The sequence below is a fragment of the Schistocerca nitens genome, chromosome 3 (genome assembly GCF_023898315.1).
Source record: "Schistocerca nitens isolate TAMUIC-IGC-003100 chromosome 3, iqSchNite1.1, whole genome shotgun sequence".
NCBI lineage: Eukaryota > Metazoa > Arthropoda > Insecta > Orthoptera > Acrididae > Schistocerca > Schistocerca nitens.
The window spans coordinates 61,333,642-61,360,227 of NC_064616.1; the positions used below are offsets into that span (position 1 = coordinate 61,333,642).

General features: G+C 40.1%; 1 protein-coding gene across 1 annotated transcript; it reads left to right on the forward strand.

Annotated features, from left to right (window-relative positions):
* The first annotated feature begins 4,695 nt into the window (after positions 1-4,695).
* Positions 4,696-26,485, forward strand: LOC126249071 (uncharacterized). Its single transcript, XM_049950723.1, has 2 exons — positions 4,696-4,819; positions 25,911-26,485. Exons 1-2 carry the CDS (start codon positions 4,696-4,698, stop codon positions 26,483-26,485), a joined length of 699 nt encoding a protein of 232 aa, XP_049806680.1.
* The last annotated feature ends 101 nt before the right edge of the window (positions 26,486-26,586 follow it).

The window sequence follows — 26,586 nt, forward strand, 5'->3', positions numbered from 1 at the left end:
GGCTCCTTTTTGCAGCAGTGTGCCTTCCCATTGCCACACCCTTTGTTGTCCTCCTGCTGCCTGCAGCCTTGGGCCCAAGTGAGACTTACACCTGCGTCTGCCAATGTGGAGCTCATGAATTTTGATCCATCTTCCTCCCCTTCTGCCTCCTTGTCCCCTGGCCAGTGGAGGTGGCCATGCCTCCACTGCTGCCAGTGGCCCCCTCATCACCTCAGCTTTGCCGTTCTACCATTCCAGCAGAGCCAGCGCAATCAGTGCTGCCTCCTTCAGTGGTCAATCCACTGCCATGTTCTCTGGTTACCTCTCCTGTTCTGCATTAGAGTTTGCAGCTCAAACCTGACCGTTTTTGACCCTATGTGGCCTTTTCATGAGTTTAGTACTTAGTATGCCCACTGGCAGATATTGTGATGGAGACAGATGAACTGTTGTGTGCAGCGCAGCAAAATAGTGAGGAAATCTGGCACGGACGATGCACATAACCCGTACTCTGGGGAGACCCATTAATGGGAGTGTTTACCTCTGGGTGACAGTAAGCCAGGTGCACCAGTGCTCACACAAACTTCAACTGCCACGTACCTTGCCTTGCGCTTCGTACTGAATGTTGTTACCGAGTGCTCAGTCGTCAGCCACCCACGCCAGCTGTGTGCTGAGTTTGTCCCCGTGCATGTCTCTAGATGATTTCAAACTTGATGCTTTCCATGGATTGACTTGCACAATGGGTTATTGTTTCCTCTCGTGGGGTTCTGTTCCTCAGTTATTATCAAACGACTCTCAGCCAGTGATGTACGCATGAGATAGTGTAGTGTACTGGCACTGTTATCCCTGTGCAGGTACTAAAATTGCTATCCCATACACAATCCAGAAGTAGCGTAAGTCTATCATCACAGGTAATATACAAGAGACTATGGGGTATTCCCAGATCATTTTTTAAAAATACAGTCTTGAAATTTTCTGTGTAGGATTTATTGAGATACTAGAACTTTTTTCTTAAAGTATTTGCCAGTCCTAATTTTTCATTGCTTCTGTGAGCCCAAAATGATGCTCTCATCTTGTACCATGAATTAATGTAAATAATGGATAGAACCTGCAGCTGAACATCAAGCATTAACATCAAACTGTCATTGAAGGTAACTAGACCAAATTTTATTCAGTTGCATCCTCTAATGTTATTGTTGTGTGCATCCCTGACAAGGAACCAAACAAGATAGTAAATATTTAGCAAAGATTGTGAATTCAGTACACATCCTCCAATTTTAGTTATATCAAACATAATGTTAGCCAGTACACAATGACATGATACTAGAATAAAAACAAAAAAATATTGTCTTTGATTTTAGAGGTGTTGTTCTAATTCTAGTTTACTTTCTAATGCTAGTTTCTAATTCTATTTTCTCTTAAAGATGGTACATAAAATTTGTGACTCACAGGGTGAACTTTTGCTCACTGTCTGCTCATATACTCTGCCACACTAATGGTTTCTTATTGTATTCGATTTCTTTTTAAGGGTTGCAGGGAAATCTGAAATTTTAAATTTCACATTTAAGAAGTCATTCACAGAAGAGAATTATATTAACATATTGTTGTTTGACTGTTACACAGACTAACATATGGAGGACATAGCAACAGGCATCATTGGCATAGAGAAGCAATTAGAAGTATTGAAAACAAATAAGTTGCCAGATCTGCATGAAATCCCATTTCGATTTTCCTCCTGCGGCATTGGTCCTTTACTTAGTTGCATTTATCATGAACCTCTTGCCCTGAGCAAGTCATTGGAAAAAAGCACAGGTGACTCCTGTATGCAGTGTGTTTGTTTTAACTCGAGGCAACTAAATATCTTGAAAATAACACATTGTATGGAAAAATGTTGTAGGTGAAAACTTAACATTAGAAAGGGGAACATCTGCCTGTGCTACAACTGGCCACCTCCTAACCACCCTTCCTATGATGGTGGGGTCAACTTTGTATTTTCAAATGGAATCCCCTCTCCTCCACCCCTGCTTCTTAAACTGTGAGGAGCGCGGTCTGCCCTATGGCTGTCTTCCATGCCTCAGGGAATTTCTGTCCCTACAGTTCTGCTCAGAATATCCAAAGTGTCTGCATATCCAGCACTGCTGTCCTCTGCATTGACACCTCATATGCCCTGTATTTCCAGATCCAAACATTTAATGTGTGTATTAAATACAACCTCCTTTTCCCAAGGCTTGGTGACAACATCAGTTTTGGCTAACACCAGTGCTGTTTCTACTGCTTCATTTAGTCTGGAAATCCCATCTGAATAGTTTGTCACATTTCTGGCTGTAACCTCTATAAAAACATGTCAAGTGCTCTCTGCCCTCAGCTTCCTGCAACACAATGTATTGATACCAATTTTGAGAATATGGCCTACAAATCTCTCTACTGATTCCCCATGCTTTTGAAATGAACTGTTAACTTGCCATATAAGTAATTTGATGTAGTCTTCTGCCTATATCTGTCTATCAACCCTTCCCTGAAGACATCAGAAGACTGTGTTTCCCATAACTTTTCATGGCACATCACATACATTCTAGCATCCTCTGCTAGTTTTACCTTTGCTACACTCAACAATTGCTCATTACTCCAATTTCACAACCTAGTGGTTATGTCCAAATAATCAAAAAATACAAAGATATTGTCCCCTGATTTATCTGAAAATGGTATAACCAATGCAGTGGTGTTGGTGTCCAGGATAGGAGAACTAAGAAGTGTTTGTTTCCTACTTTCCTTCTTTAGTTACCCTAATTCTGCCTAAAACTGAGCTATTTGATTTATTAACTGTTGAACAGCGCCCTGAGCCAAAACTTGATCCTTCATCTTGCCTACTTACACCCAACCCAAGTATAAGTATACCCAAATAATGAAAGGACAAAAAAAGGATAGGAAAGCAATCATACATTCTCAAAATGAACTCTGCATTCAGCAGGATGCTCCTGCTGCAGATGATCTCAGGTTGTGGCTACTGTCTTTTGGCTGACCATCTTCTTCTTTCTGTTTATCCTCAGCAGCCATGCTGACACTAATTATAACAGGATGCTCTGACAGCCTAGTGTGGACTAAGATTCTCTGCTGAGAGAGAATGTCAGGCAGCTGATGAAGGTATGGTGATAGTTACAATAATTTATTGATTGAGGCTTGATCACAATCATTATATGGTGTCATGGAGAATATGATGGTGTCTCCCCAGAGATGACATCCTCTGGCTGCTGACTGCATGTTCTGTTGCTAGACAGCTGATGGTGCATTGCCAGGTTCTCATATTTTTTGGTCATAGTTAGTGCAGTTCTTGGTGCCAACCACAGGGATGTTTGGCTGCATCACAGAGCATGGCAGTCTTCCATTGGTGCCCTGGATGAGGTGGAGATGTCTGGACCCAGACATGGTATTATCCAGATGGTGACAGACCATGGAGTTACCCCCTGGTGCCCAGAAGCTTAGGCAGTGGGAAGCAGCTCATGTCCCAAGTGAAGCAGAAGTGTCTGTGTCATCAGCATCGCATGGAATAGTGCAGGCTCAAGATCACAGCACTGCCCAGCTGTTCAACAATGACAGGCTAGTTTGAGCTGCCTTAAATGCTGCTTTTCCATTCTGATTTCTGCTGTTTACTGTGGTTAATGTTCCACACCAAACCACCTGGAATGTGTCAGTGACCTTCCAGCTGTCACAACTGGATTGCAATATTCCTGCAGGCTGTGTCACACATTTGCAGCAAGTGTCACTTTTTGCCACTGTAGTTTTGTGAAGTTGCTGATCATGTATCACATCCGCTAGCAATTGTCTTGTAGTGCCCTGGTTTTGTCTTGATGCCCTTCTGCTGAAGACTTCCTTAGAACTTCATCCTTTCACAGTCTGCAGCAAATGGAGTATTTATAACCATAAATTTCTGTGTTTCTCCATCTGATTTGCAAATAAATCTCTTTGAGATCAAGTTTTGAAAAGTATGCACCACTGACTGATTTACATATTGTCTTCCAGTTTTGGAGCTGGATAAGAATCAATCATGGATTGTTCATTGAATTTTGCTTTGAAGTCCCTGAAGACATATTATGTGCCATTCATCACCTGTACTAACACATTTAGCATTGGCCGTTGGCTACTGGTAATTGATTCTATAATACTGTTTTGTTTTTCTAAGTGGTCAAAGTCTTGTTGGTTTCATTCTTCAATGCAAAGGGAATGTTGTATGCACTGAAAAATTTTGGCACACCATTCATCTTCTGTGCGATGTATACCTTGTAGGGGAGAATGAGGCAGCTGCAGTAGGGAAGTAGCCCTGGCTGGTTGATTTTCAGCTATTCTTTTTCATCTGGAGGGGCTCTGGTTGGAGCTGTGCTATTTATAGTAGTATGGTGAACTACCATCTGCAGTGACATTATTACTGAATGATCTGTTGTAGAGTTGTGTTTGGATAATTTTTGAATGTGCTTCTAGCCACTGTAATTTCCACTTGCCTTAGCATTTTTCCACTACATCATATTGCATGAATGCTAGTGTATCCTAAGGTTTAATTTACTATATTGTGCAAGTATTTTAGATAATCATTTCTAATCCTTGAGAACGATTTTTTCAAACCAACCACAATGTGTAGCCATAGTAGGTATCAATAGGGTAATGGCAGCAGGCTACCAGCTTTCCTCCACATGTAATTAAATACTCATTTTCTCTAGAACTTAAAACATGCCTTATTTTAATTACATGCTGCGCCCTGTTACAGATGTTGAGAACATGGAAAAGAACCACAAATTGGGGAAACTGGTGTCTGAAGAAGCCCTTAAAAAGGCATTGAAGTTAAGTGTCAGTGGTAATTCCTTTAGTGCAGCAAGCAAATTATTCAACATCCCATTTAGCACTCTACAAGAACACAAGAAGAAAAACAAAGTAACTAAATCTCATCTGGGACATAATGCCACTTTGACTGACGAACTGAAAGAAGCACTTGCCGATAGAATAAAGTTGTTATTGGACATTTGTTATGTTTTGTGAGCACAGGAAGTATGAAGAGTAGCCTTTGAGTTTGCTTGTAGAAAGAACATAGCTCATAGATTTTCTCAAAATGAGCATTTAGTAGAAAAGGATTGCCTTGATGGCTTTTTGAGATGAAATTCAACCATAAGCATTAGGAAACTCGAATCCACTAGTGTTAACAGAATCACTGTGTTCAACTGAGATGATCTGAAGACATATTTTGAAAACTTGAAAAAAGTTTTTTTCTGTATCCAATTAAATGCCAAAACACAAATGCAGTACTGATGAAGCTGGTAGCACAACAGTACGAGACCCCAGGACAATAGTTGCCACAAAAAGCAGGAGAACAGTCAGCTCAGTGAAAAGCTGGGGGAGGGGAAAGTTAGTGACTGTAATATGTGCTATGAGTGTGCCAGGAAGTTTTATTCCTCCAGTGTTTATTTACCCCTGAAAAAGGATAAGCCCCATGCTAAAAAAAGATGGTCCACTTTGTGCTCTGTACAAATACTCACCAACAATGAAGAGTTGTTATTTGCTTGGCTGAAGCAGTTTAACCATCCCTCTAAAGCAAGCCTAGGAAGTACTGTACTGTTGATACTGGACAGTCATAAGTGCCACACAACTTTGCAGTCCTATACATTAAGTAAAAGTAGTGAGGTTACTAGGGTCTCCTTATCACCCCACTGTTCACACAGACTGCAACCTCTGGATGTAGCTCTATGTTCTACTTTGAAACGAGTTTTTAACAAGGAATGTGATGTATAAATGAAAATGTGCAGCTATAAAGCTCACTCCTTATGATTTAGCAGGTCTTCTAAACAGGCATATTCAAAAGTAGAACAACCACAGTGGCTGTATCTGGGAGAACCCGAGAAAATTTTGGTCATGCATAAAATCAATATGTGGGTCAAAGACTTCTATCCAGTCACTCATCAACCAGACTGAGGTGGCAATATAAGACAGCAAAAGGAAACCTGAAGTTTTAAATTTCACATCTAAGATATCATTCATGCAGGAGAATCATATAAACATACTGTCATTTGACTGTCTTAGAGACTCCCACATGGAGGACATAGAAACTGACATACGTGGCATACAGAAGCAACTGAAAGATTTCAAGACACATAAGTCACTAGGTCCAGATGAAATTACAGTTCTGTTTTACAGAGAGTACTCTATGGTACTGGCCCCTTACTTACCCTGCACTTATTGCGAACTCTTGCCCAACGAGAAGTCTGAAGTGGCTGAAAAAGTGCACATGACTTCTGTATACAAGAAAGGTAAAAGAACTGACCCACATAAATACAGACTGAAATCCTTAACACTGGTTTGCTACAGAATTCTTTAACATATTCTCAGTTCAAATATAATAAATTTCCTTGAGACAGAAAAGATTCTGCCACAGAAGTGGCATGGTTTTAGAAAGCATCACTTGCACATAACTCAGCTTGTTCTTTCATCACACGATATCCTGTGAACCATGAATAAAGGGCAACAGGCAGATTCCATAGTCCTAGTTTTCTGGAAAGCATTTGATGTGATGCCCTACTGCAGATTGTTCACAAGGGTCCAAGCATACAGTTTAGGTTCCCAGACAGATGAGTAGCTCAAAGTCTTTTTAAGTAATAGAACCAAGTAAGTTGTCCTTGTCAGCAAGTGTTCATCAGAGACAAGAGTATTGTTTGGAGTGCCCCAGGGAAGTGTAATAGGACTGCTTTTATTCTCTATACACATAAAAACCTACAGACAGAGTGAGCAGCAGTTAGAGGCTGTTTGTTGATGACATTGTGGTATATGCGAAGGTGTCATCAGTGAGTGAGTGCAAGAGTATACAAGATGACTTAGAGAAAATTTCTAGTTGGTGCTATCGTGTCTGCCTCACTTGTCTAATACAGGGTGCCTAGGAAGCTGTTTTCTCAGACAGCTAGACAACAATTCAAACAAATCATATTAATGGAGTTTATTACAGTAAACTGAATTGACAATACTTAAGTTAGCTGATTTACAATGAGGTGTCGCAAGCAAATGGCGACATGCAAATAATCAATGTCCTTCGATATATACAGTTTCCATGTAAGCAATAACACTGTTCACAAATTGTCACCTAGTCTTCTAATGAGGCTGTGGCTAGCGGGGAGTGGCACTTATATTCTTTTTGTATAGGGGCCACTCGTGTTGTGGTGCGGTCCTAGTCAACACACTACTGGCTGTCGATGTCTCACAGCCCATTCTGCTGTACTGTTCCAGGCAGACGTGCCGGCACCTGATGTTGCGCCGGAACTTTCCTCCCCCCTCCCCCCAAAGAAACAGACCATCATCATGTAGGGAGCACAAAAATGGTGGGGGAGGCCTCACGGTGGATGCTGCGCTGTACCGGAAGCTGTGGCTGCAGGGGACATCAAGCTCCCGGTCATACCCCACCATCCAGCCTCCGCTCTGCTGGAAACACCCCCCAGAAGGCAACCAGAAGGGTATGCATCCACCTCTGGGGGACAATAACCAGACATGGAATTCTATTACAGTGTGGGCAGTTCCAGCTCCATTGGTAGGACGAGAGGAGGCAGAGGAGGTGAAGGTTCCATCTCCATGGGGTCGTCCCGCGGTGTCGTTATGACACCCTCTGGCAGCTGCTGTGGCTGCACTGTACTCGGGACCCATGAATCTGTGGGACGAGACACAGAAAGATCATTGCGCACATGACAGTGATGAATCTGATTGTAATGTCAGCACTGCAAGCTGTCTGGACCTGAAAGGAGAAACATTCAAGCGCCAAGTCAACTGATGATTTCGCCTTGCGCTCACCATCTGTGACCACTAAAAGCACTGTAAAAGACATTATAATGTGACATGAAGTAATACTTGCCGCCTTCCTTTGGCGCTGGATGCTAAGGAGGGTGGAGCAGTATCTGATGGCGGCAGCCATGAAGCAATTCTGCCAGTGACAGTCCATCTTGTGGGTGCAAATAATAGAAGGAGAGGAACGTTTGCCATGCTTGATCCCTGGTGTGTGCTGAGCGAAGTTTAACCATCAGCTGCTTGAAGGTTCTGACAAAACGTTCCACTTTGCCATTTGACTGTGGATAGAATGGTGCACTAGTGCATTGGACGTGAACTGATAGCTGTTGTCTGACACTATGACTTCAGGTAAACCCTCATGGCAAAAAATAGAGGACAACACCTGAATTGTGCTACATGACATTGTTGAGGTGACTGGAATAGTGAAAGGAAACTTGCTATATGAGTCAACCACAACCAATCAACGAGTGTTCCAAAAAGGTCTTGCAAAGACTATGTGCACATGTTGCCATGGTGATTGCAACTTAGGCCAAGCAGAGAATTTTTGTGGTGGAGCAGACTGATTTTCTGCACATGCATGACACTGTGACATCATCTGTTCTATTTGGGTGTCCATTCCGTATCAGGTACAGTGTCAATATGCTAACTGTTTCATATGAATAATCCCTCCGTGTCCTTGGTGAAGAGCACTTCTTTTTGCAAGGCTTTAGGGAGCAACACATGTGACTGTCCACCGTCATTCTGAACAAGAATCACACCTAGCTGTATAGCAAGGCTATGTCACCATGCAAAGTATCAGTGCAGTACAGAGTTCCTGATGCTATGCAATGAGCATGGTCAAGATGTGCAAATGTATTTTAGCAAAATGTTGAAATGTGAATCAGCTTCCGTGGCCTGTACGATTTTCCGATAGTTCAGTGGAAAAGCTTGAAGCAATTCAGAATCATGAGCATTTATGTGACAATAAGATGCAGCAGAAGTGTCAAAGTCTGTATCAGGGCCAATCAGAAGACATGATAGTGTGTCTGCATTACCATGCTGAGCTTTCGAACGGTACACAATCTCATACTGGTATTGAGACAACAACAAAGCCCATCTTTGCAATTTTTGGGTAGTTTGTATAGGAACCAGTTTCATCAGATGAAACAAAGACTGCAAAGGCTTGTGATCCATTAATAAGAAGAATTTTCCGCCATGCAAATAGTGGTGGAATTTGATGACACCATACACAACAGCCAAACCCTCTCTCAATTTGTGAATAGCTACACTGACCTCTGGACAACACTTTTGATGTGAAAGTGATAGACCTGTCTTTATCACCAATTCTATGCAAAATCAATGCATTGATTCTGTAATATGAAGTGTCATCTTGCAATACAACCTTTTAAATGCCAATAAACTTTACCAATAGCCATACACTTTAAGATATTTTATTTTATTCTGAAAGAAACCAGTTTTGGCAATTCATTTTGCCACCTTCAGGCCCCATATGCTTTTTTCAAATCAACAAACTTATCATATAGCACCATAAAACTGGATATCGTGAATTCCAATCATTGTGCAGCTGCTTCATAGAAAAGTGTGACAGCATAAAATAAAATATCTTAAAGTGTATGGCTGCTGGTAAAGTTTGTTGACATTGAAAAGTACATACCAGCTGATGGCCCTGGCCATAATGGACCAACAGAAATTGAAATACATCTGGTCTGTCAGAATCAAAGCGAAATAAGCATCAATCATTGAACAATGCATCTTTTAGTTTTTGAAAAGCTACTTGGCACCCATCTGCTGAAACAAATGGGACATTCTTGCAACACCAGTGATGCAATGGAGTGGCAATTTGTGCAGCATTTGTTATGAATTGAATATTATAGTTCATTTTCCCTAAGACTGACTGCAATTCTGTGACATTGTGAGGAACTGGCAAATCTCGTATGGCTAACAAATGCGACTGAAGAAGATGTGCATCTTCACTGTTTATGTCCTGACCAAGATACTGTAACTCAGGTTTAAATAATCACACTTGTCCAATCTACACTTTAGTCCTGCTTCAGACAACACATGAAACAAAGCATTAAATTTGCAATATGTTCTTCAGGTGTACAACATGCTGCGACAACGTCATCCAAATAGTTTGTACAGTTTGGCACCTGAGCTGTCAGCTGTTCCAAGTATTGTTGGAAAATGGCGGGTGTGGAAGCACTGCCAAAAGGCAAATGCAAATATTTAAACAAGCCCAAATGAGTATTTACTAAACACACTTTTTGAGATTCTTCATGGAGTGGTATTTGAAGATATGCGTCGCGCAAATAAATTTTTGAAAAGTAACAACCAGCACCTAATCTGTCCATGAGATCCTCTGGGCATGGCAATGGTAATTATCAATGATCATTTGTGGGTTGACTGTAGACTTAAAGTCAACACAGAAGTGAATACAACCACAAGGCTTAGGGAGCAAACCAGTTGACTTGCCCAATGACTAGCTTGTACGGGTGCAGTAGCTCCGCTTCCTTGCAATTCTTTAAGTTCAGCAGCGACTTTGTCCCGTAATGCAATGGGAATTGTTCTGGTCTGGTAAAATTTTGGCTCAGCATTTTCTTTCATGGTAATATGTGCAACAAAATTATTAGCTGTGCTTAAACCTTCAGAAAAGAGTGCCAGGAATTCTTTTAGCAAGCTAGCTACTCTGTTGTTTGCTGCCCGCATCTCGTGGTCGTGCGGTAGCGTTCTCGCTTCCCACGCCCGGGTTCCCGGGTTCGATTCCCGGCGGGGTCAGGGATTTTCTCTGCCTCGTGATGGATGGGTGTTGTGTGCTGTCCTTAGGTTAGTTAGGTTTAAGTAGTTCTAAGTTCTAGGGGACTTATGACCACAGCAGTTGAGTCCCATAGTGCTCAGAGCCATTTGAACCATTTTTTTGTTGTTTGCATGGAATGCAGACACTGACAACACATTGTTCTGAATGATAAAGCCGAACAAATCAAATTAATAAAGACCACATATGTTCTCACAATCGCTTGGTTGTAGCACTGTAAAAGTCACTGTTTGTGTATGTGAGTGATACATGGCAGGCAAAGTACATTTTCCGAGAATGGGAATATCTTGTCCATTATAAGCCATCAGTTGGTGCTAGTTTTAGACAGGCATGGGGAGCCTAACAGTTCATATGTGTGATGATTTAGCAGTGTGACAGAGGCACCTGTGTCCAATTGAAATTTCCCACATTTTCAACAAAGAAGCAAATGAACAGAGAGTTTGTTGGACTGGCGTATCACTGAAGAAACTGCACACTTGCTACTTTTGCTAATACCTATTGCGGACTTTGAATACTGCATTAATACTGCATTAATGACATGGGCCTTGAGAATAGATTTGTGTGAGCAGACCGAATTATTATGTTTGTTCTGTTGCAAACATACGCATTGTACATGTTCTTCATTGACACAAGTGTAACACTGAGCTTGTCAGGAGGGGCAGACTTGGCGTTTGCACTGTGAGTAACGCCTGTGTAGCCACTTGTTTAGTGAGCTGCTTATGCTGCATGGAATGTTGTTTACTCGGCATGGCAAGTGCAAAATGCTGCTGTGGAATGGGCCACTTGCAAACAAGGGACTCAAGCGGGCAATTTACTAGGTGCTCAAATTTACCGGTGGACAGGGCACCTGAATCATACTGATCTAGTATTTGCAGGACCTGCTGAAATGATGGATCAGACTGCTTCAGTATCTATTCTCTGAGTTTGACATCATGTACACTATACATGATCACATCACGCAACATAACATCTGAACATAAAGCACCATAAGCATAGTTGAATTGACATTTCCTCATCATACACTGAAAATCTGTTACCTACTCACAATAAGATTGTTCTGACCATTTTTTACAATTAAAGAATTGACACCAAACTGCTGCCACATTCACTTGTTGGTTATAATAGTTAGTTAGCGAATCTACAACCTGTTAATATGAAAGTTCACTCAGAGTGGCATTAGGGAACAGTTTCTATATTAGTCTGAACACTGCACTTTCTACTGTTGACAAAAAGTAATGGCTTTTCACAGTACCTGGTATGTTGTGAGCTATTACGTGGGGTTCAAACTGTTGCAACCACTCAAGCCATTCCTTTTCTTGTTCATGAAACTAGCAAAGAGGTGGTATAGCTTTAGGTGATGCTTGTTCCATCAGGCGTGCATTGTTGGCCAGTAGCTGCTGCACTGTGTTGAGCAGTGTAGATATTTGCTGAGTCTGGAACTGAAACATTTGCAATAACTGTGTTGCATTTAATACTGGTAGCTGTGCCACTTGAGCAGGACTTGGGATAGGTGGGGTGGCCATGTTCAAGGAGACAAAGGCAAGAAACAGACAAGGCAAGCAAGAAAATAAGTACAAAAGCAAAGAAAATTTCTGCAACGCCCACCTGAAAAACATGATAAGAGACTGTTAAAGAAAGTAAACGCCCCTGCAAAGAAAAGATAAGAGAGAATTAAGGTGCCAGCAAAACACAAAAGAAAATTCCATTGCCACAAGACACGGGGTTGGTTTGTGAATTCTTGTCATCAAATTGTCATGTCCAGCCCACACATCTGCTATAGGGTGCCTAGGAAACTGTTTTCTCAGATAGTTAGACAGTAATTCAAGCAAATCATATTAATGGAGTTTATTACAGTAAATTGAATTGACATTACTTAACTTAGTAGATTCACAATGAGGTGTTGCAAGCAAATGGTGACATGCAAATAATCAGTGTGCTCCAATATATACAAGTTCCATGCAAGCAAATAATACTGTTCACAAGTCATGGCTCATTTTCTAGTGAAGCTGCAGCTTGTGTGGAGTGGTGTTTATATTCTCTTTGTATAGGGGCCATTCCTGGTGTGGTTCAGTCCTAGTCAGCGTACTATTAGCTGACATCATCTCACAGCCCTCTCTGCTGTATTGTTCCAGGCAGATGTGCCGGCGCTTGATGTTACGTCAGAACAGGTGCGATGCAAGGCAGCTTGCTCCAAATGTAAAAATATGTAAGTTAATGTGAATGAGTAGGAGAAACAATCCTGTAACATTTGAATACAGCATTAGCAGGGTGCAGTTTGACAGTCTTATTTATTAAATAGCTAGGTGTAATGTTGCAAAGCAATATGAAATAGACTGAATGCATCAGGTTGGTAGTAGGGAAGGCAAGTGCTCAACTTTGTTTTACTGGGAGAACTATGGGAAAGTGTAGTTCATCCATAAAGGACACAGTATGTAGAATGCTAATGAGACCCATTCTTGAGTACTGTCTGAGTGTCTGGGATTCACACCAAGTTAGATTAAAAGAAGACATCGAAGAAATTCAGAAGCATGCTGCTAGATTTGTTACTGGTAGGTTGAATCAGCACACACATATTACAGAGATGGTTTGTGAACTCAAACTGGAATCCCTTGAGGGATGATGACACTCTTTTCACAAGGCACTATTGCAGAAATTTATAGAACTGGCATTTGAGGCTAACTGCAGAATGCTTCTACTGCAGCCTGTGTACAGTCGGGTAAGGATCATGAAAATAAGACTTGGAAAATTAGGGCTTGTATGGAGTCTTTTAGACAGTCATTTTTCCCTTGCTCTATTTGTGAGTGGAACAGGAAAGGAAATGACTAGTAGTGATACAAGGAACCCTCTGCCATGCAGTGTATGGTGGTTTGCTGAGTATGTATGTAGATGTAGATAGATTCAACAGTATATGACCATATCCATTCAGTTCGAATGTCTTTACTGATGATAACTTTTGAGCTGCAGATGTATTTGCAGACAGATTAGAGGTGTCTATTTCAGTCATTGAGAATGGTGATACAGGGCTTACACCCTCATATTCACCAGGTACGAGGTCCAATGTAGAAGAAACCCTAGAAGCTGGAGGATTAAAAGAAACCAAAAACCCAATAACTCAGAGATTTTTAAGGACCTGATATCACTTTCTCCTACCACTGACATGAAGGCAAAGGCCAGAAAACAATGAGGAAAGTAAAAGTCAGAGATTCTGACCTCAACATCTGAAAAAAAAGTTGAACTTCAATTGGCTGTTGAAAACAAATCAGTGAAGAACCTAAAAAAAGAAAGTGTGTTACTGAAACAAGTTTAAAGCAACTATCAAAGACACAACCAAGTGTGGCTTGAAAAAAAGTGAGGGAAGAAAGTGTTAAAAAGAAGAAAGCAGTGTCGACATGTAACAACAAAACGAAAATGTCTTCAGACTGTAATGAAGATAATTCCATTGATGAAAATCAGTTATGAGATGATGATGATGATGATGAGATGGATGATTTGACAACTTTGAAAAATGAAAATATCTGTTTCACAGGATGGGGAGAAATAGTTTTGATGAACCACTGTGCAACATTGATTCATTGTCTGTTTAGACCAAGCTGCTGGAGATGGTCATTTGCGAATTTTGTGTGAGATGTACTTGCTTGTGTGAGTGAATATGTGTGTGTGCTTCCTTTTCTGAAGAAGACTTTGGCTGAAAGCTAATGTGTAAGTGTCTTTTCATTGTCTATCTGCAACTCAGCATGTCATCTTTATGAAGAGTAGGAATCTATCTTTTACTTATATTGTTAATTTTCAATTATGTTATTCTTTTGAGTAATTTTTAAAAGTAAAACTTGTTTTGCGATGTTTGTTTATGAAAAAGAATAATTGTCTTTAACCTCCTTCAAAATTTGCAATAATTTCATGTTCCCATAAAAATATATTAAAATATGTTTGCTCCAAGGGGCCAAATATACCTGCTTTACCCCCATGGGTACATGTAGTTAGGTACATGTAGTTGGTCTCATTGTTCAGAATTAGTTTATAATTGAAAATATTGATGTGTATACACATAGCTCAATTTCAAGAGTGTAACTTTTGATATGGGGTAATCTCAAACAGTAATATAGTAATTACTGCTTAATCTACAACTATTCCCCATTCTCGTTTTTGTTGTTTCTGGAAAAAAAAATGTTACCATATTTTTGTAACTTTTCTGTCAGACAGTCAGTCTGAACCTGATTTGTAAAGCCTAGTGTATTAAATAAATCGAGGCCCAGCAAATTTGTTGCATTACATGAATTGAAAACTATGAATCTGTTGTGTTTGGTAAATTTATCATATGCAAGTTTTGTAAAAAATTGACCTTTAACTGTAATATGTTGGTTGCTGCAGCTTAATAGCAAATTCTGAAATTCTGTTAATCTTGGCAATCTTAATTTCTTGGGGGCCTGTAGATTGAGTAACGAAATTGATGAGCCTGTGTCAATTTGAAAATTTGATAGCACTTTGTTAACTCTTTGGTAATGCCCTATCATTTACTAAATAAGATGCATCTACATGGTGTTTTGTCTATGAAAGTTTATTGATTTGTTCATGTTTGTTGTGAACATTTGAATTTTTATTATTAATCACTTTTGTATGTCACTCTTATTCCTTTGTTTGATGTGCTTCATATCGCACACTTTTGCTTGGCACCCTTTTTGCAGTAATTGTAATGTGCATTTTGAAAGAAACAATTTTCCCATCTGTGACTAACTATAGTGTGCAAAATATTTTTATTTACCATTAGTGAAGTTGTTCATGGACAGGAGGTTCTGTGGTGGTCTTTGCATGCACTATGACTTCTGCATATATTCAATTTCTTGGATGCCCTGGTTCCTGATGCATCGGTGCCCAAGTTAATGGCAGACAGTCTCATAAAGACTCAACTGTTAAACTAACCAGAGCTTTCTTTATTTACTACCTGTCAAGAGCATGATAGGGCAATGGCCTTGTCGCAGTGGGTACACTGGTTCCTCTGAGATCACTGAAGTTTAGTGCTGTCAGGCAAGGCCAGCACTTGGATGGGAGACCATCCAGGCTGCCATGCACTGTTACAATTTTTTGGGGTGCACTCAGCCTCGTGATGCCTATTGAGGAGCTACTCGACTGAATAGTAGCGGCTCCGGTCACAGAAACCCATCATAACGACTGGGAGAGTGGTGTGCTGACCACACGCCCCTCCTATCCGCATCCTCAACTGAGGATGACACGGAGGTCAGATGGTCCCGATGGGCCACTTGTGGCCTGAAGATGGAGTGCTAGTGCTGCCAAGAGCATGATAAGTGTACATGTGTACATTGAATGAGAGAATCTTCATAAGACATTTTACACTCATAATTTCCACACTGAAATTTACAATCTCCATTTAAGCCCTCTAGTTGTGCTGTTGACTCTTTATAACTCTGATTTGGTTTATTAAAATACCAAAAACAATTTGTGCCTACCTGCAACAACATGAACTTTTGACTCAAATATGATTCTAATATATCTTTAATTGCAGAACAGGAGAGAGGTGCTGGATCTATTTCAGGATACAACTTCTGGATTCACTGTATAATTTACAGCCTTGCATTTGCATTGAGAAAAACTATATGCTCACCATCACCTGAAACATGATTTATAATGAAATGCTGTTCCAGCCTTGAAATGTCATTTGGCCAAGATTCAATTTTCCAGTTGAACACCAAAAAGAGTGGTACTTACATCTTAAAATTTCCTTGGGAATTTTCATTGTCTTTTTCAAGTTTGGCCAGGCACATCACAAACAACTCTTGAGTGGCAGAGTTGCTGCAGCAAAAGTTGTACCATGTTTGGTTGAAGTAATTCAGGTTGAGCCATGTCTGGAAAATACAACTCAAAACACTATGTGAGGAAAGTGACCTGCAAAGGTTGATTCAGTGACCAAAATTGGGACCAAGGAACACAATGTATGTGTGTGTTTAAAGCCTTTGTCTTTGTAGCTCTTTGACCAGTTCATTGATGGTAACTGTAATTAATGTGTATTTTGGTGTCTTTCATTGATGAAGATAAAGAGAACAGTTTCATTGTATCTGTAAGTGAGTGCAATTTGCTTACTCACCTACTCAGAATCTACCAGAACAGTGACCTGTGACAAGTATAGCACTTTATTAGCACTTCAGAAATGTGCAACACTGTGTTCTCACCAAGCAATGGACAATGGTACTGCACAAAGCTTACTGGGACCTTTCACCCAACCAAATACTGTTTGTGGTGGATTACAATGTGCAGTGAACAATGTGGGGCAGTTTAATTGTGAAATGAAGAGTGACAGTGGTTATGGGTCTCCCACTCAAATGGAAGACCATGTGGACCATGTACAACAAAGTAATGTGCCACCTCCTTTGGACCTTACTGACTTTATTACATATGGACATCAAAACACATCATGAAAAACATGTTCATAGACCTTAATCAGATTTCTGTGTGAAAGTCATCCATTCTGACCCTGTTCCATACCCTTACCATCATGCTTCCATGCCAGTATCAAAGCAAACACTTTCCTTTCCCCTTGTGGAAATGAGCCAAATGGTTCACGTATGAAGAATTATGTTTTATCTACCAAGCATGCATGATCAATGTGGTTCCATATGATGACACCCCCAGATCACATTATTTTGTTTCTTACAGAGAGAATTTCAATTATTTTTGTACTTCATGGCATGCATTACCATTATTTCAACATGAATACATGCAGACTTGGTTTGCATAATAGAAACTGTTCTGTCTCCCAGTAACATTCTCACTGATGAGGCAAAATATTCTGCTTTGCTGTGCAATATTGGGGACTAAGCATCTATCATGTGGCATCATTCTGTCATTCCTGACCACCTACAAGTTTGATAAAGCAAAGACAGCTTTATTGAAGTGAGAGTACAGCTCACTGGAACAGCAAATTCTTCATATAATAATTGAGCAGCAGGACACCTTCCCACTCCTGGTGTCATTTAAGGGAGTTAGTGGACACTAATCGTATGCCTGATGATGCATTTTGGGTGATATGGATAAGCAAGTTGCCCCCTCAAGTTCAAATTTCTTTGATTACTGCTGAGGGCAACACATGTGATAACAAATTTCACATCAGAAACCAAATTTTTGCACTGTGAGATGGAAACCATTATTACCCAGGGGACACTGGTAGTATATAACAGCAGCAAACATATTACACAGCAGTGAGAAGCTGATCCAAGCCAAATACATCTGGCGAAACATGACATGTTCAACAGGTGCCTCACAATCAACTTCGTGTAGCAGGCCAGCCCACTACTAATGCCATTCAGAGTTCCACAACAGCTGACAGGGTGCACATTGGTGTCAATTTCATATGCATTTTGGAGTAACCACTCACAAATGCACCATGCCATGTTCACATATAAACACTGATTGCAACCTCCAGTAGATGTCACAGGTCATTCAAATAAGCAAGTATGACTAAACCTTAAGTGTGTAAGCCAAACCAGGTTGCATCATGGGTACAAGCATAGCAGAGAATATTTTCTCATAGACTTGGGCTTTGAAACAAACACAATACCAGAAACAGCTGCCAGGCCTCCAACTTCAAGATGTCTTCTACATATTTGGTTGACAAATGACACACTATTAAAATGTGTTGTACCACCACTTGCACTGTTGACTTAGGCCTGGGCACACCATTTATATGGACATTCATGGTAGCAGATGTCAATGAACCATTGTTGAGCACATGTTTTCTCTGTCATTTCCACCTTTGCCCTGATTTAATGGAGGGAGTACTTCACAACAGAGATACTGGTGATTCCATTTCCATTTCTTTCAGCAAACCACTAGTTCCTACTCTGTTGATGTTGACAGATTTTCCTCATCATCAACTAAAGAACTTAGAGACTAATACCATTTGCTAACTAAACAGCTGGCTTTGATGGAGCAAATGTACATAGACATGAAAATGGAATGCTCAAAATTAGGGGATGAAAATTTGGTTTTACACTTATCTTTGTGTGACAAACATAGCGAGCTAGCTGAGGTCAAGCATCAGAAATCACTATTAAGGACTGATGCAGTTCCCAAAAAAAAGCATCTGTCACCTCCCAGTCCTCATCTTCATGCTATCTTACAGACCATAGAGAAATTAAAGATTATGACAAACAGTTTTAGCGGATCCTCTGAGGAAGATAAAGAATATAAGTACCTGAATGAGAAAGTCACTCAAACCTTGTTGGTGTAGGATGCTGTGAACATTGGAGGTGATGAGGACATAAAGCAGTTACATAAAAAAGTGGTAGATGACAGTCATTGCTGACAACACCTGTTCTTCCTAACAACAGACTTCACCCAGTGGACACGGGGCACATACAGGGCAGTGACTGGGAGATTCGGTGAACTTTTCACTCTCCCAACGTTACTTATGTTTTGTTTAGTGTTCCTACACTCTTAACACGATGTGGCATTAGGGTCAGAACCATCTACAGAATAAACACTTCTGAAGGACCTCCGGTCTTCCAGAAAGCATGATGTTTAACTCCATCTAAGTTATATGCCATGGAAGCAGCTGTTGCAGAACTATAAAATAAGGGTATCATGTGAACATCAGATAGCACATGAGCCTCACCCATCCTGTAGGTACCTAAGAAGGGTGGCACATATAGGATGAATAGGATGTGTGGGGACTATACGGCATTGAATACCAGAATGGTACCAAATAGATATCCAATCCCTAATTTACAGAACTTTTCTCACTTGTTGGATGGCACTTCAATACTCAGTCTTGTTGACTCTGAAAAGGCCTACCTCCTGATTCCAGTGGTGAAGAAACACATTCCCAAGACTACCATCATCACTCCTTCCAGTTTATTAGAATTCCTGTACACAGTATTTGGATTAAAAGATTCTGCCCAAACTTGGCTGTGTTTTATTGATAGGGCTATCACTCACCTTCTGTTCTGTTTTCCATATCTAGATGATATATCGATTTTTTTCTTCTTCACCTGAACAACACAAGGAACAGTTCCAAAGGGCATTCAGTGTACTTGAGTAATTGAGGAGTTCTTTTTCAAAACATGATAAATGCAAAAAATTTAAAAATTGAATTATGCATAGTAATGGCATAAAGTTCACCTTTTGCAGCAATCTCTGAACCAAAATTTAGCAAAAGTTTAATATTGCTGTATGTATAAGCACTCCAAATCACAAGGTTTTACGAAAACCCAATACATGCATTCTTAGGGTTAAAGCAAAAGTTGACAAATGCAATAAAATTACTCTCAAGTGTCTTAACTCTCTTTCCATAGCAAGAAGATGGCAATAATGGAGTAGATTGGTTTGCCAGGTTGCTGTATGCCATGTTACCATTACTGTAACAATATTTACTGATGGGAATAGTGCCAAAACCAGGCTTTGTTGTTGTCAGAACACTTGCAGCTTACTTTCAGACAAATATTCATCTGATGCTCATCAGTCTACAAAAAAGTATTGCAAGCTAAAGCAGAATAGGTGAGGATTCTTGTGATCCTGAAGACAGCGTGCAGGTCAAAGAATGTTATAGCGGAGAAAAATCCCAATTGAAGAAGAGGTTACATTGCTCTGTAATGCAAAGGAAAACATGTAAAAAGGAATCTATTATTAAATACACTCAAAGCTTCAAAATGAAAAGGAATGAAATAATGCAGAGCCACTGAACACTGCTATGAAGATATTACCCAGTTTCATCATCATGTGACATCATTAAATCAAACAGTACAAGATAAGTCCGTGTTAAAGTTATGGAATATTTCTTCATTTCAGCAGTGTACATCCAGAATGCAAAAAGGAAGAAAGCAGTAACAATGAAGTATATCATTAGAAAAAGAAATGGTGAAGTAGTGCCTGTTTGTGCTGCCACTTCCAAGGAGTTTATGACAGGTTGAAGAATAAGTTATCCTAGCTGGTAACCAGGTTCCATGAAGGAGGAAGGTTTCCAAAGGAAAGGAGAAGAGATGACATAATGGGAATGGCTCATAAGGACCTAACTATTGCCATTAAGAGAGATATAAAGAAATATAAATTCAGAGAGAGCCATCAAGACGGGGGAAGTCTATAAGAGGTTATTTGCCTTCAGATCTCATGGACAATAATATGTTCAAGAGAGTCTGTGAAGACAGATAAAGAATAGGATTGAAGTAGTGCTCCTTGCCAAAATACGAGCATGTATTTTCAAAACATTTCAGTCTATCTCTTAGGACTCCTCATACCAATACCTACTCCACTTGAAATGATGGTTTAATGCAAATAAAAACAGAAACATGTTTGGGGAAGAAGAACAAACTATGAACTACAGAATACATAAAATTTGTGCAAACTGGTTTTATGATATGAGCTGCTCGGGGGAACAAAATGGTAAGCGCCAAAATCACAGTTTCGAGATACAGCGCATCTAAAGTTTCAATTGATCTGCAAACCTGAATAATTTTTTTTGAACAGTCCTTTTATTCTGTAGTGATTCTAACATCTATCTTCTACTATATAGACAGAAATGAAACTCAGAACTGACTAAAACAAATGAAATATACAAAAATTATTACATTACCATACACCATTAACACCACGTAGTGATAGAACATTACATATTAAATTTTACAGTAAGTCCTCAACACTTTACTGAAACTGCAAAATCATTCATCACTTTCATTACTAATGTCTTTTTCATCCAAAACTGTTGGCTTTAGTGACAGGATAAATCCATGGTGGACAGGAGGTATGTAATTTAGGAGCGACAGGACGACAGCAACTTTCTTCTTTTCAATAAGCCTTTGCCCATTGTATTTAAGTCGAAGCATAGGAACTGGTCCTTGCCTTCCAAGTTTCCTGAAGCTTCTTTCATGCCAAATGTCATGACAAAATGCCTCGCTGATGAATAAAGATGATGGATATTCGCAGGTCACCTTCCACCTACATACTTTCCTTAGGTTGACATCTTGACCATCAACTGTCTTCTTTAGAGTATCGTATTTCATAGTAATCCTCTCTTTTCATATTTTATGCAAGCAATGGATTCTTCTTGGCTGACTTCTTGATGATCTTGCACCACTGATCTGGACTGTACACATCTTGCACTTGTCGGCGAACATAATTTTCAATTGTCGCGAAATCTCTATCGGACCACAACATTGTGTGCCTGCTCACGGGGAAGTGGTGTTTAATCACACGAAATCTACCAGTTGAAATTAGACATTTCCAAAACAGTACCATCTTCCAGTTCTTATTTTGGCCACAGCAGCACCTTTTCCGAGACAACCTCTTTGTCTGTTCCTGAATGGTTTCTGCAGGAGCGATACACTGTTCATTGTTTTGGGCAATATGATCTGATTCACTATTAACCTGTATAACAACGAAAACTACTACTACCGTTACCATTATTATTATTACATGTAACAATATGAATGAGAAATGTGCATTCACACACCACTTAGCCAAAAAAATGTAGCCATTCTAAAATTACCTCAAAATTAATGTACTTCAGGAACATAATGGTATGTACATGCACTTACCTTTATGTTCGTGAAACGTACTAAAGACAGTATATTTACAAAATAACATACCTCTGACTCATCTGAATCATTAGAAATGTATTCTGGATCCCTCTCGAAGATATTAGTATCATTGGAAGTATATTTCTCATCTTCTGCCATGTTCACTGTTGCCATAACTTCGGAGATGTTTTTACTTGCCGCCATTCTCTCTGTCACTTACCATTATGTTTCTGCACCTGACGGACAGTGGCGCTTACCATTAAGCTTGGCCCTGACGTCTGTTGAATGAATTTGGAACTACTACTAAGTTCACTGGATTGTGCATCCCACAGGTGGTGTCATTAGCCATCTACCGCAAAATACACGGCGATGGCGCTTACCATTGTGTTCCCCCGAGCAGCTCATATAATGAAGGAAGATAATCCAACTGTAATTAAGATTTGCTTTGACATGCAGTAAAACCAGCCTGTTCCAAAACTATCAACCAGTGAGATTTTTTATGTTAGAAGAGCATGGTTATACAATCTGTGCATCATGGTCTGTATCAACGAACAAAAAACAGAAAGCATCATTTTCTACACCTTACTGGAGACAGAATTATCAAGTGAATGCAATCAAGTTGCTTGAGCTTTGTTGGGCTTTCTTTCTGACTGAGATAAGAAATAACCAAATGATGGTGCTAATACTATCCATCTATTCTCAGATTCTTGCAGCAGCCAAAATAGAAACAGTTGTATGATGACAATGTTTACAGTGTTCTTGGAAGAGTATTCATCACTTCTTTCATTTCCATGGCTTTAGCTACATGCCTCCAGACTGAATGTTTGTTGAACTGCAAAGTCTTACAGATGAAAAGATGCCCTAAAGAATATAATGATATTTTGGGAAATGCATGTTACTCTACATACAGATTGTACTGTTAAAAACCTAAAAGACAGTGCACAGAAAGGAGTAAAATCCAAGCTGCCATTCAAAATAAACAGCCAGTGTATCTAACTGAAGAATGTAAAGAAATTTGTTGATGTGTCAGTAATTATTACACACTTTGGAGATAAAGTATAAGTTGACATCCTCAGAAGAAAGAAACCATGCCATCCGACATTACTAACATCGATCCTTCTACCAAAATGAAATATTGTTAGCAAATAAAAGAAGAAAGATGTTTCTGCATTGCTAAATTATGAGAGGGATTCAATAAATGATGCAACAAAACTTTTTCTGAAGGAAGGTTGGTTTTATTCAAGATTTCAATGCAGCATTTTACTCCCCACTCTTTTGGCTACAAAACCCCATTTTCAACATAAACTCCATCCAATGAGAGGGCCTGTATGGTCACATGGTGAAAAAAAAATGAAATGATTATCTGGCATTGATGGCCAGGAGTTCAGCCACCAGGTTGCAAGTCTTATTTCAGGTAAGGCCACACTGCATGACTTGCATGTTGGTGATGATGAAGTGGTGACGAGGACAACACATCATCCAGTCCATGAGTGGAGAAAATCTCCAACCCAGCCAGGAATCAAACCTGGGCCCACTGCATGGTAGGCAAAGACATTACCACTCAGTTAAGCAGTCAGACTCGATGAGAGATCCAGGCTGTAGGAAGGATGAGGAAGAACAGTCCAATGAAGTTTTGTGAGCTCCACTCAGGTGTGCAGACTTGTGTGAGGATTTGCACTGTCATGGAGAAGGAGAAGTTTATTTTTTTTCTTCAATTTCCCACACTTCAGAGTTTATTGAACAGTCCACAGGTGTAATGTCAGTTCATAGTGTCCAACTGTCACTATAGTCTGGTGATCAGACATGTCAGCATCATCAGGTGTGCTGACAAACTGAACTTCTGAGGGCACGTGGCTGACTAATATTCCTGCCCTGTGAGCCGTTCCTTCCCTGGTCCCCATCTGTGCCTGCACTCACGGCTGTGCATGGGCAGTTGTGGAGACACTAGCGTCATTGTCTGTGATATTGTTGATGTAAGTGCTCTGTTCACCCTGGTTGCCAGATCATTTTGTTTGGTGAGAGTCTTCTTAATCAAATTCAGTGCTAGTTTCCAAGCCTTGCTAAGATTATAGGCACAATCTCGTTTGACAAGATCATCCATGATGTGAATTTCTATGGCCTCTCTAACAATGCTGTCCCAGTATTTGGAAGTCTGGGCCATGATCCTGGGTGCACTCATACTCCATTGCACGATTCTCAGACAAAGAGCTCCCTGTGACCGCTGAATTGTTGGGATACATCAGTGGAGTGTGCCTCTGATTTTCTTGGCAATGATCCTTGATGGTTCATACTGTCTGTCCAATATATGTCTTTCCACATTGACATGAAATCTGGTATAAGCTGGCCTTTCACAAATGGAGATCCTGTTTGATGCTTCCCAATAATGCTTGTGTTTTATTGGGTGGGCAAAAGACAGTTTTTACTCGGTGCTTCCTCAACACAAACTGTAAATATGGCGCCGAGTGAGGATCACGAGTGTGTAAAGTCCGGAAAAAAGTGTAAAAATAACAAGGAAAAGTGTTTATCGTGCAGTATAGTCAGCGTGTATTGTGAAAACTTGTGCATGCCATGCTACATAATAAAGAAAGTCGCAGAAAAAAACTGTGGAACCACAAGAAGTAATAAGGAGAATTACACATGTGGAGCATCTACATCGTCTTTCGGGGAAACAAGTGTAATATTAAGTTCGGATCCCTGCCACTGCCAGAAACGTGCAGTTAAAGGTGTAACGTGCACGATATGTAAAACTGTGTTTCATTATTCATGTGTTAACGTAAATCCTAAATGTAAGATTTGGTTCTGCGCAAAATGTAGCAGAGAACATCCTGTGCAAAAACTTAATAAGGTGGATTACACAAACAATATCATTGCAGTGTTAGTGGAAGAGATATGCGTTTTACAACATGAGTGCAGCAAATCCCCACAGCTGAACACAACGGGCGTAAATAAATCACACAGTGAACTCCACTCAGGAACCATTAACTATAGTAGCAAAAATATAAGTCATAACTTGTGTAAAAAGTACGGGAGAGTAGGCAGTAATGGCGTATGCGAAACAAAGTTCCGTTCTTGGTGTGCAAAAGTTGATCCATCGCCAAAAACACACGAAAATTCATCGTCAGAAAGGAAATATGATTCCAATTTCTACAGGGCCAGACTTAACCCACCTATTCAATTACGAAACAGATACGAAGTGCTAAGCGAAATAAGTGATGATAGTGCTTCAGAAAATATTTTTGAAAATACGCAGGTACATGTTGCAGCCATTGCTGCTCCCCTGAATAGGCCTGCTCACAATTCATGTCAACATATGCCTAGGTCACAGCAAAAAGTACATAATTGCATGGGAAAACTGCACATTCTAGCTGATAGCCACGGGCGCGGAATAGCCTCTCTTGTTAATAAGGCATGAGCTGTGAAATCTACGAGTTATGTCAAGCCTGGGGCTTCCCTTTTGGAGGTAATTAAGAATGTTTACACTGATGCAATTATCAAGTTGACTTCAAAAGACTTTTTAGCTTTGTTTGGTGGCTCTAACGATGTATATAAAAATGAAACCTCTAAAGCCTGCTCAGAATTGAAAAAGCATCTGGCTCTTTTGTCTCATACAAACATTCTCTTTGTCAACATTCCACATCGGTATGATCTGCCACACTGGTCTTGTGTGAATAAAGAGATTAGTGCTGCTAATGAGAGTTTTTCCAGTATATGCAGGCAATTCGAAAATGTTTGTGTTGTTGATATTAGTGGCATTGGTCGGAAATTCCACACTTCTCATGGCCTTCACTTGAATGGCCTAGGGAAGAAAATTGTAGCACAAAAAGTATTGGATGAAATAAAAAGGCACCAGCAAACACCTGCAGCACCATCAACGACAGTAACAGTAACACCACAAAAATCAATAACAGCAGGTTCATCACAAGTAGCAACAACAACAGAAGCAACAGCAACAACAAAATCATCACCATTGGCAGCAGTAAAATTACCACAAATGGTCGAACCACAATCAGTAACTGCAACTAAACCTTCAGCGGAAACAACAGCAAAACGAACAGATACTACAACAACAGATCCACCATCAACAGAAATAGTGCCAATAAAAGAATCAAAGGCAGCAACAGCACGAAGAATCCTGTCAGCACCACCACCACAACCACTACCACTACCACCACCACCACCTCCGGCCACAGAAACAGCAGCAGCAACAACAGCAGCAGCAACTGAACCAACAACAACAGTAGCAGCAGCAACAAAACCATCAACAACAGTTGCAGCAACACAACACTGCCTAAGGAGGAGTCAAAGACAAGGTACATCTACATCATTAAATAAGGATTTTTTATGGCTTCAGACAAAGGAAAGGAAAAGATTGTGACAAATCAGCAAGAAAATTTACAGATAAGTCACAACTACAATGGAAAAGCAGCACATATAAGTCACAACTACTATGGAAAAAGCAGCACATTACCAGGTAAT